At 39.4% G+C, this 18,434-nt stretch overlaps 1 protein-coding gene across 5 annotated transcripts in view; it reads right to left on the reverse strand.

Annotated features, from left to right (window-relative positions):
• Positions 1 to 490: 490 nt before the first annotated feature.
• Positions 491 to 18,434, reverse strand: part of FOXN3 (forkhead box N3) — a 311,867-nt gene continuing 293,923 nt past the window's right edge. For all 5 annotated transcript variants that reach the window (XM_024198710.3, XM_024198711.2, XM_024198713.2 and 2 more), the window contains one exon: positions 491 to 5,912. In XM_024198710.3, coding sequence (XP_024054478.1) covers positions 5,363 to 5,912 — 550 coding nt within the window. In that variant the 3' untranslated portion in view covers positions 491 to 5,362. The remainder of the gene's footprint in view (positions 5,913 to 18,434) is intronic.

The following is an 18,434-nucleotide window of genomic DNA, read 5'->3' on the forward strand; positions in this document are numbered from 1 at the left end:
TATGTGCATAACAGTGTTTGATATATTACTGGAGGGCTGTGAAGAACAACACTAAAGACTTAACTGGTCAGACTGTCAACACTGATACTCTGTTACAATCAAGAGGATGTATGGTTCAAATGCTCTTTTGCTGGCAAAGTCAAGAAGATAGATAGATAGATAGATAGATATTTTTTAAAAACAACCTTTTCTAAATAAAATAAAATAAAAATATCCTGGGCGGCTGTGACCCAGCTGATTTACTTGCTTAATGAGGTGAATTGCATTTGTATCTGAAATTGTGAACGTGTTTTCCACACTTTTATTATGAACCTAGAGTTCATGGGGTTACATTTTTCAAAACCACAGAGGGCCAGATTTGTAAACGCGTGCAGGTGCCTAAAGGTGAAGATACCCAGGTACCTGCCTAGTGGAATTTAAAGCCCTAAGCAACTAACTCCCATTGATTTCAAAGGCAGTAAAACATCCAGGCATATTTGAAAATCCCACTAGGCAGGTGTCAATATGCACCTTTAGGCACCTAAATACCTTTACAAATTTGGCCCTTAGTGACTTAGGAGCCTCTCTCTCAAACTCAAGAGGTCACTCTTGGCTTAGGCGTTTTTAGAAATTTCACCCATGGCACCATTTGGTGATGATTTAGGACCAAATTATCTGCTTATGAAAATTGACATAACTCCATTATAGCTCTACTGAGTCCAAATAAGTAGGGAATTTGGTCCATAGTTTTCAAAGCGAGGCAGTAATTCAGTCAAATGTAAAAGACCAGTGTGTGTGTTTAGGGATTTTCTTCTCCCACTAGTATAAATCAGGAGTAACTCCAAGGACATCAGTCGAATTACACACTAGTATGTAACCCATGGATGAGGAGAATTGGGCTCACAGGCTGATTTTCTAGAGCTAAAGGGGTGTGTGTCTCATCTCACCAACCCTGGTTTTAACTCCAGTGATACCCCTGGAGTTACTCCTGGTTTCAACACTTGTGAGATCACAATCAAGCTTCATTTTTAGGAAGATACATTTGATGAAATAGCAAAGCTGCTCAAGACCTGTGCTTAGCATTTTTAAAAGGCAAAACTTCATCAAAATGATTTTACAAAAGAACATCAAATATTTTGCAGCACACAAGCAATGAATGGTTGATTCCTTTACACCTGCAGACTTTAACAGAATCTATTTGTGGCATTAGCTCTGGCTTACAAATGTTTCTCCCTCCAAAATGAACATTGTAAAATGTAAGGATTTGTTTGTTAATTATAAACCACCCCTAAAAAAATCTTCTCAGGTCTGTAACTTGCCATTGATAGTCTGCTGCCCTAATATCTTTTTCATACCAGCTTTGAGGAATATTAATTTTGAAAGATTTTTTTAAAATACTAGAGTGGGGAAAAATAGATGTTTAGAGATTTTAGGAGTTCTTCCTCAAAAATGGCTTTGTCAGAAAAAAAGTCTGGCAAATGCTGAAGTCCATAATATGATCCAATTACCAGTTAGTTTTGGCAGGATTTTAAGAATAGTGACAATTGCACTGAGGCGTTGGCAATGTATTTTTATTTATTTATTTATTTATTTAATTCTTGAAAGTATTTACGAACATGCATTGTATTGGTTCTATAATGTTTGGTTACATAATAGACTGGACAGACCTTAAACAGTCCTTCCAATCCAATGTACAAAGAACACACCTATGTAGATAAATGAATATTTAACTGATGGAACCAAGTCCAATTCCGAAGAAGTTACTGTGCTCAATCAGGCACAAATCGCATGTTTTAAAAGGTGGCTTGCAAGTATTTTTTTTTTTTTTTTTTTTAAACATACCAATCTGTAGTTATGTACTGAATGTCACCAGTTATAAGTATAGGAATTCTGGACAAAATATTGTTTAAACTTAAAACAATAGATTGTTTTAAATCACATATACTTTATGCCCTTCTTGAATAGTCTACAGAGGGCATTAGTACATAACCAAACTTCTGGTTCCTCTCTTTTAATGGGTCCTGAAAGTATTTTATAAAACACAGCCTATTGACATCTTCCCAGTAGGCCAGCCTAGAAGCTACAAATTGCACCTGCCAATATTTAACTATACCAGCAAGTCCATAAAGGAGTTATTGAAGTCTTACAGAAATAATGTATTTTAAGACAACCTGCCTAATTAGGTATTTATGTACAAGACTGTTTTCTTGGGTGGATAACACTAGTGATAAATACATATTTAATCAAGTAGCCAAATTAGAAAATAGTACTTATGGAACAGATACTTATCTCAGGTTATACTGGTGTAAGTCTGGAGTAACTATTCTAGTCAGTAAAGTTACTCTGGAATTAGTTTTGTGACTGAGAGCAGTTTTTGCCCACTAGTATGTCACCATGTCATTTTCTCTGGTGAAGGTGGGGAGTAAGCCATTGCTTCAAATTTACTTGACGCCACTAAATTTTACTCTTAATTGTATTTAATGTTAATCAGACTGGTGGGATGGAACAACATATGCACAAGCGTGTATTACAATGGCTTTTGGGGTACGTTAATGCATTTTCATTTGCAGTTACTCTTCCCAGAAGACCATGAAACACAAGAGGCCAGATTTTCTGGTGCAGTTGTTGTGTGGCACTATCAGTGGATTCTGGCTGCAGAGCTGGCATATCCGCCAACAGGAGAAGGACCCCAGTGCAGTCATGAAGGGACTCTACCCAGAGGAAGCAATATGGCTGATGCACCTCTATGCTGCACTGACCCCTAAGCTATGGGTTTTTGCTTCTCAGGGCTGCTGGTAACCAGTGTACGTGACAGCAGCAGTCGGTAGGGTTCTAACTTACACCTGGGGACCAACCCTGCACCCAGTGGACCCAGATCACCTTGAGTGCAAGGGTTAAACCATCTTTGTCTCCCACCATCTGAATCTACGCTGCTTGAAGTTCTCCCAGACTCATCCAGCCCATGGACTACTATTCAATTCACAATATAATCAGGGTCTTGGGTCCTGATACACACTTAGGCAAATCAGAAGAAAAGAAATAAATTTTGGTGCTGCACCCTTGTGCTGTAGTATGTTTTCTATACAACAGAACACCCATTGAGCAGAGCAATATTGACAGACCATAGTAATCCACTGCACAATCCTTCCACTTCCTAAACCAAATGAAAAACCCAAATGCCTCATGGTGCAATTTTTATTTTACTCCACTGAGTGGGCGATCATATCCCTCTACAGCTTCCCGTTCATGGGCTATCCTCCCTCCTCATGTAACTCTGTGGATTAAAACAGCTACACCAAGGATAAATATGGTGGCCTCAAGTTTTTAAAGAAGACAGATAATTTTACTTTATGAAATTATAGGGATTTTCAGTCCCTGTAATGTTCCTTTTGCCTCTCGGATTTTCTTAGTGTAGATGATTTCAATGCCAAATTCACAAATTGGGGTGGGAGAGATTGTATTTTCTTCACAGCTTCCCCCCCACTTCCAGGGAATTCCAATCTAATTATCAACATTTTCAGGAGAGTAGCACAACTATACCTGAATCGCTTCCTTTAACCCTGTGCTATATCTCTGATCACCATCAATAAGGCTCTTTACTAACTTCATTTCTTTTCATGGCAAATTAGCAAAGCTATTCACTGACATACCTATCCCTGAACCAAATCCGAATTATTTTCCTCAATTAAGCTCCCATTATTCTCTTGATTCTATCATACACACTCACTACTAGATTTGCCCTCAAATTATTGCATCATGTTACACATGTACAGGCAGAGAAAGGACATACTTTTTTTTTTTTTTTTTTAAACAGAAGTAGGGAGAGGGGGCTGAATGTGCAGACAAGGCAGTATAATTCAACCATCCAAGCCCTACCAGAGTGTGAAGATATTTTTAATATTGCAGAGTAAGTTCCCCAACAGTCAGTGTTTGTCCCTGAAGAAGGTTAAACCTTAAACACCTGCTTCAAAAAAACAAAACAAAACAAAAAACAAACAAAAAAACAAAACAAAAATAAAACAGACTCTAAGCCTAAGGGCTTAAAAATTAGAGGCATAGCCTTTTTCTCTATTTTCTATATTTATATGAAAATAATTCATGCTTCATGCTAAATACATTATTTACCTTACAAGAACTTTGTTATCTTTGAATTAAAAAAAAAAAGTTGTTGTTGTTTTTAATTTCCCCTCCCCCAAATCCATGCAATGTGGATCAGAATTTTCTGCTGGCTACGCTAGTTGAATCTGGAAATCTGATGTTTTTGCACAGATGAATCCTGACTGACATTAACTGCATACTCAATTTTGAGGGCAGTATAGGAGCTCTTTGTTGTACTCTATTTTCTTGTCCATCAATATGCTTTTTTTGTTTCTGGTTTTTTGTTTTAAATACAGCATAATACTAATGGCAGGTTTTGTAGCATTTTTTCCCCAGTTAGACCAAATATTTTTGATCCACAGAAAAATATTCTGATTTACTTACTTCCGTAATATCTACTGTAATTTCTTAGACTTGATTGCTTTTCACTCAGGCAGTTTAGAAGACATAGCTTGTTTTCCATATTATTATTATTATTATTATTATTTTTTGCACGCAGTGCCAATCTTCAGGCTTATGGCTTTTTGAACATTCTTTTAATTTAATATAGAAGACAGAATTCAATGATTAACAATACCATTAACAATTCCCTCTCCCCCCCCCCAACCATTTCTTCTCATTATTTCACTGAAACCCGTTGCATACACAGTTCAAATTTTCCACAACTTAAAGTTAACAGTCTTCACATTATGAGCCACATATAGTACAGGGAGCACTAATAATGCATTACTGTATGCGCAATTGCCTCCAGTGGCTGTCCAAAGACTTCTATGGCACAACTGTATCCAACTGCCACCGGTTCTTGGTTTGGTGTTAAGGACTCCATGCCTCCTCCAAATCTCTTTATTAACATTCACTTATAAACCCAATTGTAAGGCCATTTTTTTTTAACCTAAGGGCCAGGCCTGAATGATTACTGAATTATGCACATCTCTTCTAGGTATCAGAGGGATTTCCAAGGGCCGAATTGTACTCCCATCACAATAATGTTGATGTCACTGCGTATTCAACCATGCATTTCTGACAAGCTGGAGAAAGCAATGGTGATTTTGGCTTTTTTACTTTGTGTCTTCAGGTAATGAAAAGCTTTTGTAAATTAGCTGAGTGTCAGTATGAGTTCTATGGCTTCAATCTCCTTTAAAAATAAAAATCTTAAGGGTCCAAAAAAAGAAAAAAACAAAAAACAAAAACAAAACAAAAAATGCTGATATTGCCACAAATCATTAGAATTCACCTGACGTGCTGAAACAAAATTTTGTAAGTTCAAACAAATCAATGATTTGTTCTAATTTTTTGTGGTTTCCTTTTGCTCTTTCTGCCCCTTTGCCGTCCGATTGGTGATGTTATTCAAACAGGACCGAATTCCCGCTAAATGCAGGAGTGATCCAGCTGCTTCTTTCATCTCCTCATCGTCACTCTCGGGGGGCTTTTCCGTACGTCTCTTTTTAAGAGGCAGCGTGTCACTTGGTACTTTTTTCACCTTCAGTAAATGTTGCCTTTTCTTGTGCTGGGATGCATACCCGCTGTCAGCTAAAGAGTCCTTGGTCTCCTTTCGGTTTTGCTTTTTGTCCTCCTCTTCCGTTTCACTATGGCTCTCGTGGCTCTGGAAGCTAACTTCACTCCCTTCGCTGCTGTCTTGGCTGCCTTTAGTAGCAAATTCATAATGGTCATCAGCAGAGGAAGAGGAAACAGAGTCACTAGCAGGTGAAGTGCTCCTGTGGTTGGAAGATTTGGCACTGCTATAGTTGTGATCCTCCTTTGGGTCCCCACTAACGACTGGAGAGCCACACGACTGTTCACTTTCTGTCCTCATCCGGCAGTTTGCTAGTCCATTCCTGTTAAAATGATATGAAATATCCTTAGAAACCATGTACACATAATGCTGCTCGAAGGTGAAATGCAACCATCATGGAGTCAATGGACAGATAACTGATCAATATGGCTACCAAAAGTAACCATCATTCTATGCCTGATCCAAAGCCCCAAAACTCAATCAGTGGGAGCTTTTCTATCAAATTCAATCATCTTTGTATTGGGCCTCATACATAAAATACAACAATTCAAAACAGACTGACAGGAGTGAGTGGTACAGTCACAAAAATTGACATTCCGACAGTTCATATTTATCCTTCATCAATAAAACTATCTAATTTATGTTTATAAACAAACAAACAAAATCACACCCCTATTTTTCAAACAGATAGAAATGACAGTTCGGTGACCTGGAAATTTAACTCCTCCTTTCCTTTATATATCAGTACTACCAAAGGCTGGAATCAGAAACTTGCTAGCAGGTTTGGAGACAGATGTGTGTTTGTTTTCCCCAGCTATGTGATTCTGACAGTAGAGAACGCCTTGTTCTGTCAATAAGTTAAACTGCTGTGGCGTCTGACTAGGCACTGTGGCACAGTGAGCAGAGATGTACAATAACCAGGTGCCATTTCAGTGTTACTTTTTGGACCATAAACACATTAAGAAAGAGAATCAACATTTATTCTGACTATATCAAAAGAAGAGGGACATCCTCAGCACTGTCAATCTTAATATCTATTGACATAAGTGATGGACAAAATATTTTAAGAACGGTAATAAGAAGTAAAACTGTGCTTGTGTGCTACAAGGCATCATTTGGGATAATGTCTTCCTTCCTATATATCTGTACAGTACTTAGCACAGTGGGACCCCAATTCTGATTGAGGCCTTTGGGTGCTACTGCAGTATGAAAAACGTATAACCACTAGAGCCCGTTTGCACACCAGTGAAGTCAATGGCAGTTCTGCTGTTGATTTACATGGGAAAAAGAACGTGTCCTCCATTCAGCAAGTCTGTTAAAGCAGGGCCTAATCCTGCACAGTGCCCTCAACTCCCACTAAGCAAAATGGGAGAGGAAGATGCTCGGGACTCATTCTACAGGCTCCTAATTACTAACGAGAGAAATACTAGTCTGTTTTCAGTATCACTTGATAAACTGCTTTTAAAATCGAGTCTTGCCACCTTCACATAATTCAGTGTTGCCAGTCTTTCAAGCCAATGCTGGATAAGTGACTTCCTAAGAGTGTCCTGAATGTAAAGGTTTCTCAAAAGGAATGTTAAGAGGAATAGCACCCTGCCAAATCAAACTTACTGTTCCCCTCTCCATTTCAAGTAAATTATGGGGAAGTGGTTCAGGTTTCCAGGGAATGGACTTGCCTTTCGGAACTTGTTTCTTTACAGAAAACAGGACAGTGTTATCCATTTCCCAAGAGTATGGGACAAACTTTTATAATACAGAAAAGAAACGAGCTGTGCATAAAGTCACAGTTTCCATATATCTAACAGAACAAACAATGGCTAGAGGTGAAAGAAAACTTTTGTCTAAGATCTATCTTATTCTGTTGAAGTAGGAAATAGAGTTTCAAGTCCAACACCACCACAATGCTGGAAGATGGCTAATTAGTCATTCTAAATTTTCTAGTTAGACTATTTTGGGGAAAACATGTAAATACAAGGTCTAGTTATTAGCAAATAAAGTCTCTCACCAGCCTCTCTTGCTCAATAAAATTTAATTTTTCCTAGATTTTAGGAGTAGGTTTATGATCCATGAATTATATACAGGACTCAGCAGGAAGAGACAAAGCTCCTTCAATTATTAATAACTAAATGCAGCGTCATTCATGATTGTGCAGCAAGCCAGCTGCATTTACTTTGAGATGGTTTGCCACTGCAGGGGTTGTCGTTAGAGGATGCCAAATGCTTAAAAGAAGAAATCATCCATACTAAAGTAGTTGTAAGGTGAATTTATAACTCCTTAAAATCATTCATTAAAAAGGAAGCATGGGATACATTTTAAATGACAAATTCTTCACTTTTAAGCTAAATTTACATGTAAAGATGATCAAAATTATCATAAATTAGCATAAAATTAAAGTTACATGATTTTACTAGGCAGCTAATAGTCTGAGCAATGTGGCTCAATAAACATTGCATGCTACTAATCTTCAGCATAAATTCAGCGATAAATTCTTGCTCCAAGGAAACAAACACTGGACACAATAGGTGGGAAATCAAACAGTATATTTATTAACTAGACTGTAGGTAAACAAGGTTTTTAATGGACCTTCCTATTATTAAATCTGGGCATAGTTTGTTTTGAATGACCATTAAATAAAAAAGCAACAACTCCACAGAAAAGAGCAGCAACTTCTCCCTAAAAACTGCTGATTTGCCCCTTGAGTGCACTGAGCAGACTCTGGTGTTTCTTATAGATTCATAGATTCATAGATTCATAGATTCTAGGACTGGAAGGGACCTCGAGAGGTCATCGAGTCCAGTCCCCTGCCCGCATGGCAGGACCAAATACTGTCTAGACCATCCCTGATAGACATTTATCTAACCTACTCTTAAATATCTCCAGAGATGGAGATTCCACAACCTCCCTAGGCAATTTATTCCAGTGTTTAACCACCCTGACAGTTAGGAACTTTTTCCTAATGTCCAACCTAGACCTCCCTTACTGCAGTTTAAGCCCATTGCTTCTTGTTCTATCCTCAGAGGCTAAGGTGAACAAGTTTTCTCCCTCCTCCTTATGACACCCTTTTAGATACCTGAAAACTGCTATCATGTCCCCTCTCAGTCTTCTCTTTTCCAAACTAAACAAACCCAATTCTTTCAGCCTTGCTTCATAGGTCATGTTCTCAAGACCTTTAATCATTCTTGTTGCTCTTCTCTGGACCCTTTCCAATTTCTCCACATCTTTCTTGAAATGCGGTGCCCAGAACTGGACACAATACTCCAGCTGAGGCCTAACCAGAGCAGAGTAGAGCGGAAGAATGACTTCTCGTGTCTTGCTCACAACACACCTGTTAATACATCCCAGAATCACGTTTGCTTTTTTTGCAACAGCATCACACTGTTGACTCATATTTAGCTTGTGGTCCACTATAACCCCTAGATCCCTTTCTGCCGTACTCCTTCCTAGACAGTCTCTTCCCATTCTGTATGTGTGAAACTGATTTTTTCTTCCTAAGTGGAGCACTTTGCATTTGTCTTTGTTAAACTTCATCCTGTTTAACTCAGACCATTTCTCCAATTTGTCCAGATCATTTTGAATTATGACCCTGTCCTCCAAAGCAGTTGCAATCCCTCCCAGTTTAGTATCATCCGCAAACTTAATAATCGTACTTTCTATACCAATATCTAAGTCGTTAATGAAGATATTGAACAGAGCCGGTCCCAAAACAGACCCCTGCGGAACCCCACTCGTTATGCCTTTCCAGCAGGATTGGGAACCATTAATAACAACTCTCTGAGTACGGTTATCCAGCCAGTTATGCACCCACCTTATAGTAGCCCCATCTAAATTGTATTTGCCTAGTTTGTCGATAAGAATATCGTGCGAGACCGTATCAAATGCCTTACTAAAGTCTAGGTATACCACATCCACAGCTTCTCCCTTATCCACAAGACTCGTTATCCTATCGAAGAAAGCTATCAGATTGGTTTGACATGATTTGTTCTTTACAAATCCATGCTGGCTGTTCCCTATCACCTTACCACCTTCCAAGTGTTTGCAGATGATTTCCTTAATTACTTGCTCCATTATCTTCCCTGGCACAGAAGTTAAACTAACTGGTCTGTAGTTTCCTGAGTTGTTTTTATTTCCCTTTTTATAGATGGGCACTATATTTGCCCTTTTCCAGTCTTCTGGAATCTCTCCCGTCTCCCATGATTTTCCAAAGATAATAGCTAGAGGCTCAGATACCTCCTCTATTAGCTCCTTGAGTATTCTAGGATGCATTTCATCAGGCCCTGGTGACTTGCAGGCATCTAACTTTTCTAAGTGATTTTTAACTTGTTCTTTTTTTATTTTATCTGCTAAACCTACCCCCTTCCCATTAGCATTCACTAGGTTAGGCATTCCTTCAGACTTCTCGGTGAAGACCGAAACAAAGAAGTCATTAAGCATCTCTGCCATTTCCAAGTTTCCTGTTACTGTTTCTCCCTCTTCACTAAGCAGTGGGCCTACCCTGTCTTTGGTCTTCCTCTTGCTTCTAATGTATTGATAAAAAGTCTTCTTGTTCCCCTTTATTCCCTTAGCTAGTTTGAGCTCATTTTGTGCCTTTGCCTTTCTAATCTTGCCCCTGCATTCCTGTGTTGTTTGCCTATATTCATCCTTTGTAATCTGTCCTAGTTTCCATTTTTTATATGACTCCTTTTTATTTTTTAGATCATGCAAGATCTCGTGGTTAAGCCAAGGTGGTCTTTTGCCACATTTTCTATCTTTCCTAACCAGCGGAATAGCTTGCTTTTGGGCCCTTAATAGTGTCCCTTTGAAAAACTGCCAGCTCTCCTCAGTTGTTTTTCCCCTCAGTCTTGATTCCCATGGGACCTTACCTATCAGCTCTCTGAGCTTACCAAAATCCGCCTTCCTGAAATCCATTGTCTCTATTTTGCTGTTCTCCCTTCTATCCTTCCTTAGAATTGCAAACTCTATGATTTCATGATCACTTTCACCCAAGCTGCCTTCTACTTTCAAATTCTCAACGAGTTCCTCCCTATTTGTTAAAATCAAGTCTAGAACAGCTTCACCCCTAGTAGCTTTTTCAACCTTCTGAAATAAAAAGTTGTCTGCAATGCAGTCCAAGAATTTGTTGGATAGTCTGTGCCCCGCTGTGTTATTTTCCCAACATATATCCGGATAGTTGAAGTCCCCCATCACCACCAAATCTTGGGCTTTGGATGATTTTGTTAGTTGTTTAAAAAAAGCCTCATCCACCTCTTCCACCTGGTTAGGTGGCCTGTAGTAGACTCCTAGCATGACATCACCCTTGTTTTTTACCCCTTTTAGCCTAACCCAGAGACTCTCAACACTTCCGTCTCCTATGTCCATCTCTACCTCAGTCCAAGTGTGTACATTTTTAATATATAAGGCAACACCTCCTCCCTTTTTCCCCTGTCTATCCTTCCTGAGCAAGCTGTATCCATCCACACCAACATTCCAATCATGTGTATTATCCCACCAAGTTTCAGTGATGCCAACAATGTCATAGTTGTATTTATTTATTAGCACTTCCAGTTCTTCCTGCTTATTACCCATACTTCTCGCATTTGTATATAGGCATCTAAGATACTGGTTTGATCTTTCCTCCCGGTTTTGTCCTGACCCTCCTTTCTCTCTGCCAATATAGCCCACACTCCCTCTCGTCTCCGACCCATCTCCCAGGTCTCCATGTTCCCCACTTACCTGCGGGCTTTGCTCACCTGTCCCCGTCGAACCTAGTTTAAAGCCCTTCTCACTAGGTTAGCCAGTCTGTGTTCTGACACAGATGGGCTACAATTTGGAGTAAAGACTCAATGACTTTGCAAAAGGATTGGAATTTTGAGTAAGTATAAAAAAATGCTAAGTAGTCTAGGATTATAGAGGGAAGGTAAACTACTATGAGGAGATAAGTTCCCATTGGTAACCGAATGACCACAAAAAATGGGAAGAAGGAAAAGAAAAAGAAGGTGGTCCACAGAAAGGTGCAAGAAAGAAAAAGTATTAGAGAAATGGGAAAAAAGGAGGGAATAGACCTAGGATCTCAGAATGGAAAGCATAAGGGATAGGGCTGATCAGGAAATGAATAACTTTTGCTACAGAAAATATTTTCTGTTCTTCATTAATATTTTGAAATTTTCAAAGTTTTCCAACCAGTCCTGCTTAAGAAAATAAAAGAGAGAGATAGCAGGTCAAGGAGACAATTGGCAAGGATACCAGCAGAAATGAAAATGAGTGAAACAGACGGAATGTTTTAGAATCTTCAAGAAGATCAGACATTATGTATCCAAAAGTTAACAAATGATTTTTACCTTAAAGCAATAGCTCAAATACACGAGATGTGAAGACTTCCCTATACTTGATGTTAGCAGTTTAATATAATGAGTGGAATTAAAATAATATTTAATCCATTTCCATTGAATATACACTTCTGAGGCACTTCCAAGACCTAATTCTTTGTATTACTGTAATGGAGTCATACATTTGCTAAGAAAACAAATAGTGTAATACTGGGTGTGAGCCAAAGCACCTCTGTATTCACACCCTACACCATATTATAATAATATTTGTACACAATATGCCTTGTGAGGTATCATTTGAAAACTAATAACTCGCTGGTCAATAATATCATGGTGAAATGTATATAGCCGCATTATATGTAAAGTTATTTATTCCCCCGTATGATGTTATTAACACATGTTCAAAACCAGACAGCCCTGCCTAGGCAAAAGTCATTATACAAGTCTCTCCTAAACAAAGACATGTGTGTTTACCTCAATTTACATATAAGTAGTAAACAGGATCTTCAAGACAGCAGGGGGAGTAGATGGCAGGAAACACAACAATTTGCATTTCAGCAAACAAAAGTGTGTGTGCGGTGGGGAAGAGCATGGAGCCTCCTTCACCAGCAGTCTACATATCACCTTCCTCACAACTTGAAAGAACTTTATTTTGAGAGGTAACTTTCAGAAGAATCCATTTCAGAGGTTCGATGGACTATAAAAAGAAAGGGGCAGAAAACCCCAAGTGATCTCTTTCACCTAAAATGATCAAGGCACCAGCACCTCTGGGCCTCTGGAAGAGATCCTGAACAAGGAGAGGGTCACCATTTTGCTGGAAGACTGTGGGTGAGAAAGGCTATCTTGAACAAAGCCTCAAACCAAATCTTTCTAGATTAAGACTTTTAGATGTGAGTTTTCACTTTTATTTGCTTTTAACCATTCCTAACTTTATCTCTCATACTTAACTCAAAATCCCATCCTCTTTCGTTAATAAACTTGTTTTACTATTAATCTAAGCCAACACTGCTGTGTTTGTACTAAAGTGAATGTCAGCTCCAGTTGATGTGGCAAACTGGTGTGTTTTCTCTCTTTAAAGGAGCAAATGAACCATATTATTTCACTGAACTGTCCAGAGAGGGCAGGACATTGCAGAGCACATGGTTTTGGAAAATTTGGGACTGGGAGTGTGTTGGAGTCTGCTGGAAACCAGAGTGGGGCAGTAGACAGGCTGCTGGGGTCAGAGATGCTGAACCAGGACTGTCTAGCATGCAGATACTCGGGTGTGACCTGCATGCTGGTAGACTGGTTGTAAGCAGCCTAGGTTGGGTGATTCAACAGCAAAGCATCATAAGGAACCCAAGATTTCAGAGCAGCGGTGACAATCCATCACTGGTCTTGACTGCTCCCCTCCCCGCCCCCACTGAGTGCATTTCTGTTCAAGACTTAAATGATAACACCTGTCAGTCATTCAGTGTTTATAAATGCCAGAAAAATAGTGTTGTGTGCTTGGGCCTATTCAGTCAAAAAACAAGACACATACACAATCTCCATATATACATTCTTTGTATCAGAAGGCCTCTAAACACAACCCTCTCTACCACTGAAGGATTAACAAAAAAAAAAAAAAATTTTGCCTAATGTGCTTTTTCAAAAAGCGGAGATTAGACAGATATTTAACAATGCTAAACTCATCATCACAGTGATGAAAAAATACTACTAAAAATCAATGCCCCACAAAGATTTTTAAAATTACCCAGAAGTTCATCCAGATTTTCTAGTAACTGGTACTTTTCAAGTTGTTTCATGCCAAATCTCTAGCTTGTAGCACAGACCACTGGGAAGTGCTTGGTTGCTTTTCATCCTTCTGGCACTGAAATATTTTGTTCTTCTGACGGACCTTAACTAGATTTGAAAACACTTAAGATTTATAAATCCATAGCTACAGTGTAATGATTTTTTTTTTAAAAAGAAAAAATAATTAAATTTGACTAGACCATAGTCAGAGCACGTGGGGTGTTGCCAGAAATAGGGATGGCCATTTTAAGGTCTGATTCCATTCTCATTGAAAATCAATAAAAGGTTTGTTATTGATTACAATGGGACCAGGATGGAGTCTACAGTGGGTGGATCTCCTCTCTGCAAGTCAGTAATGAAATTATTTCCCCAGCATGGTGTTAGTGGGTCCCACCTATCAGGGGGTCATCTTCTAGAAGAGACAAAACTGAAATCGAAACCATTGAAGGCCATTAAAGATCTCAAGGTGCTTTTTTTTTTTTTTTTTTTGGCAAGCATACAGGTGTTTGCTCAAGCATCCTGGCCAAATTCCAATAGTGGTAAATAGATTTTGCCTATGTGAATTCCTCTAGTGATTTCTACTGGATATGGTATTATTCACGTCCTGCCCTTAACTGTTGGGTATTTCTGCTTCTAAACACCAGCTACATTCCACCCCTCAGATGGCTGCATTTTACTGGTGGCTGAAGTGAACTCTGTATATAGTTGGAATATCAGTTTAATTGTTTTTGGATTCTTCTGAATGAAACATGTTATGCACTTGTAAGTGGGAGTTTTAGAATCTCAGAGAGTATCCCAGTTAAATGAACTGGAGAAACCAGGGCATGTCAATTTTTCTTCTGGACATTGGAAGTTTCCAGGTTTGCTATAACCCATATAGTAAACAACACTGCAAGAAAGTCACAGGTTACTTTGCAGGTTGGTGGAATTGTCATTTAGATAGCACTGTACAGGACAACAAGAAAGCAAATTAAAAATAAGTAGGGCTCACTTCTATGATGACTGATCTGACCCTATCCATAGAGCCCTGCGCAGATACAAAACGGTGCATCCGCATCCGATCCGCAAAAATGGTCTGTGGATACCCACAGATTTGCAGGGGTCTATCTATCCAGAAGTTACTGAATAGAAGTCAACACTGATAAGTCAGTTACGCTATTGACAAACTCTCACAGGGAGATTTTACATCATAACAACAAACTTGCAAAGGACTACGGCAAATATGAATCATGTAATGATCCATTAACAAACATAAGAATGGCCATACTGGGTCAGATCAATGGTCCATCTAGCCCAGGATCCAGTCTTCCAACAGTGGCCAATGCCAGGTGTTTCAGAGGGAATGAACAGAACAGGTAATCATCAAGTGATCCATCCCCTGTCACCCATTCCCAGCTTCTGGCAAACAGAGGCTAGGGACACTTCACAGCATGGTTTTTCATCCCTGCCCATTCTGGTTAAGAGCCATTGATAGACCTATCCTCCATGACCTTATCTAGTTCTTTTTTGAACCCTGTTATAGTCTTGGCCTTCACAACATCCTCTAGCAATGTGTTCCACAAATTGACTGTGCATTGTGAGAAGAAATACTTCCTTTATTTGTTTTAAACCTGCTGCCTATTAATTTCATTGGGTGACCCCTAGTTCTTGTATTATGAGGAGTAAATAACACTTCCTTATTTATTTTCTCCACACCAATCATGATTTTATAGACCTCTATCATATCCTTCCTTAGTCGTCTCTTTACCAAGATGAAAAGTCCCAGTCTGATTAATCTCTCCTCATATGGAAGCTGTTCCATACCCCATATCATTTTTGTTGCCCTTTTCTGTACCTTTTCCTATTCCAATATATATTTTTTGAGATTGGGTGACCAGATCTGCATGCAGTATTCAAGATGTGGGCATACCATGGATTTATATAGAGGCAATATGATATTTTGTGTCTTATTATCTGTCCTTCTAATGGTTCCTAACATTGTTAGTGACTGCCGCTGCACATTGAGTGGATGTTTTCAGAGAACTATCCAGGATGACTCTAAGATCTCTTTCTTGAGTGGTAACAGCTAACTTAGACCGCATCATTTTCTATGTATTGTTGGGATGTTTTCTCATGTGCATTACTTTGCATTTATCAACATTGAATTTCATCTGCCATTTTGTTGCTCAGTCACCCAATTTTGTGAGATCCCTTTGTAACTCTTTGCAGTCTGCTTTGGACTTAACCATCTTGAGTAGTTTTGTATCATCTGCAAATTTTGCCACCTCACTGCTTATTCATTTTTTCCAGATCATTTATAAATATGTTGAATAGGACTTGTCCCAACACAGACCCCTGGGGCACACCACTATTTACCTTTCTCTATTCTGAAAACTGACCATTTATTCCTACCCTTTGTTTTCTATCTTTTAACCAGTTACTGATCCAGAGAGGACCTTCCCTCTTATCGCATGACAGCTTACTTTGATAAGAGCCTTTGGTGACGGACCTTGTCAAAGGCTTTATGAAAATCTAAATTGCCCTCACAAAAAGAATGCTTTATCTGTATCAATATCAGATTTAGAGTTAACACAAATGTGGTCCTTTTCACTTTGGAGAAGGACGCAAGTTAAACTCAGCAGTCAAATATTTTCGTAAAAGGAATACCTCCTTCAGCTCCACAAAATAACTCACCATGCATAATATAGCAGGAAATGGGCCTGCAGTGCAACCTGGATTCTTTTTTAGAACAGATTGTTCTAGTAATAAACAATAAAATTAAGAATATCTATATGGAAATACATTCCAGGCCCTTTACACAGACAACCTACAGTCATTCATGGATGGTCTGGGTGCATAACTCTGCTTATGTCTTGGTACCTATGCTGCATACTAAGTTTATTTCTGTTTATTTAGTTATTATTGCTTGAATGGCTGATTCAGAAAAGCAAATAAATAAATATATAAATAAAACAAACCAGCATGTGAAACAGGGACACCATTCCTAACTGCTATGTTGGACTTCACAGGCAAACTAGGTTTGGGCTCTAAGGTCCTTTTGGTTGTTCAGATAATCTTCATCATGTGAACCAGGCCTAACTGATACAGCAAAGTTTGCCTGAGTCTGCAAGCAGCCTGAAACAAGAGCTCATATTCATATCAGTGGGGTTTTAACTCATAACAGTTAAATGAAAGCTGCTGACTTTCCTACCTGCTGTAAGCCGTCTACGTACACTCCATAGGGTCAAAACTTGACCCCATCCTGGTATTTGATCGTATTAACAAACAAATAAAGAGAAAGACAGCAAATACAGTTCAAGCTACTTCCCCATGATTGACTGCTCCTCAGGTTACCAGTTCAAGGCTGCTCATCCCAAGTCCTTTAGGTCCTCTCCACCTTAGACCCACAATCCCGCTGTGTTAGGGCAACCAATCTCTGAAGCCTGCTTCATTCCCTCCAGGCTTGATATTCCTGACTGGTGCTGTAGGATGGTTTCAGTCCCTCTCTTTGGAGCAAACCTTTAACCCTTTTTGCCCTACTGCTGGGTTATCCACCCCATTACTTAGCCATTCCACTGCTGACCATTTTATCTGGAGCACCACGTTTAGATGATTATCTATTGTTGTTGGAAGTAGTGGCAGAAACTGGGAAGAGGTTTCTGTTAAGAGACCGAGGTGGGCAATGAAGTAATCAAACCACTACCTCCCCACCTCTTCCTCTACCCAATCTGTGAAGGTAAAGAAAAGATGCGTTCCCTTCCCAGAACAAAAAGCCTCCTCAGTTGCCCTCTACATACCAAAATCCACAGCCTCCCCACATCTTCCTGGATGACCTAGGCCCCAATTGTCCCTTACCCAACAGCCCAAACCTCCAGCACACAAAAATTTGCAACACATTGAACATTTTGGGGCAGAGTATAATAAAATGAATTTTGTATCTAATTACACAAACACCACAAGGGAGACTGCACTGACTAACGGTCAGGAGACAATGCTGCATAATTCCAGGGTCTCTTCCACATAATGGGCCAGAACTCCAGCCAACATAAACTAACATAGCTCCATTTGACTTCAGAGATGCCAATTTACACCAGTTAAGGATTTAACCCAATACATCTGGTCTTAACCCAATACATCCAATACTTAGGCCATGGAGCTGTGCCCAAATGCAACTGACGCATCAAAAGGGAACTAATGCAATCATTTTTTTAAATACAAACAATTACAGAATGAAGACAGCTCCTTGGGAACTTTAGCTACTGCAGAATGCAGCAGATGTCTACTTAGTGGAGAGAGGCAGCGCGTGTGCATCACACCCACATTTCATGCTCTGCTCTTCTTTCCCATCACCTTCCACATGCCATTCTAGGCATTGGCTGTACCCAGTAAAGATTTACAGCTGTACAATAGGAATAATGATACTGATCTCCTTTGTAAAGCACTCTGATATCTACTGAGGAAATGAACTACACCTCTACCCCGATATAACACAAATTTGGATAGAATATGGTAAAGCAGTGCTCCGGGGGTGTGGGGGTGGGGAAGGAAGAGGAGGGGAAGCTGCGCACTCCAGCAGATCAAAGCAAGTTCGATATAACGTGGTTTCACCTATAACGCGGTAAGATTTTTTGGCTCCCGAGGACAGCATTATATCAGGGTAGAGGTGTATGTAAGAGCTAGTATGATGATGAGGGACCTGATTACCTAGAATAGAACATCTCTCCCTATACATTATCTTCACTGAGGAGGTGCTTCTACAACAGGCCCTAAAATGTGCTCTCATGAGG

The sequence above is a fragment of the Terrapene carolina genome, unplaced genomic scaffold (assembly GCF_002925995.2).
Source record: "Terrapene carolina triunguis isolate 2854851 unplaced genomic scaffold, T_m_triunguis-2.0 Scaffold96, whole genome shotgun sequence".
NCBI lineage: Eukaryota > Metazoa > Chordata > Testudines > Emydidae > Terrapene > Terrapene triunguis.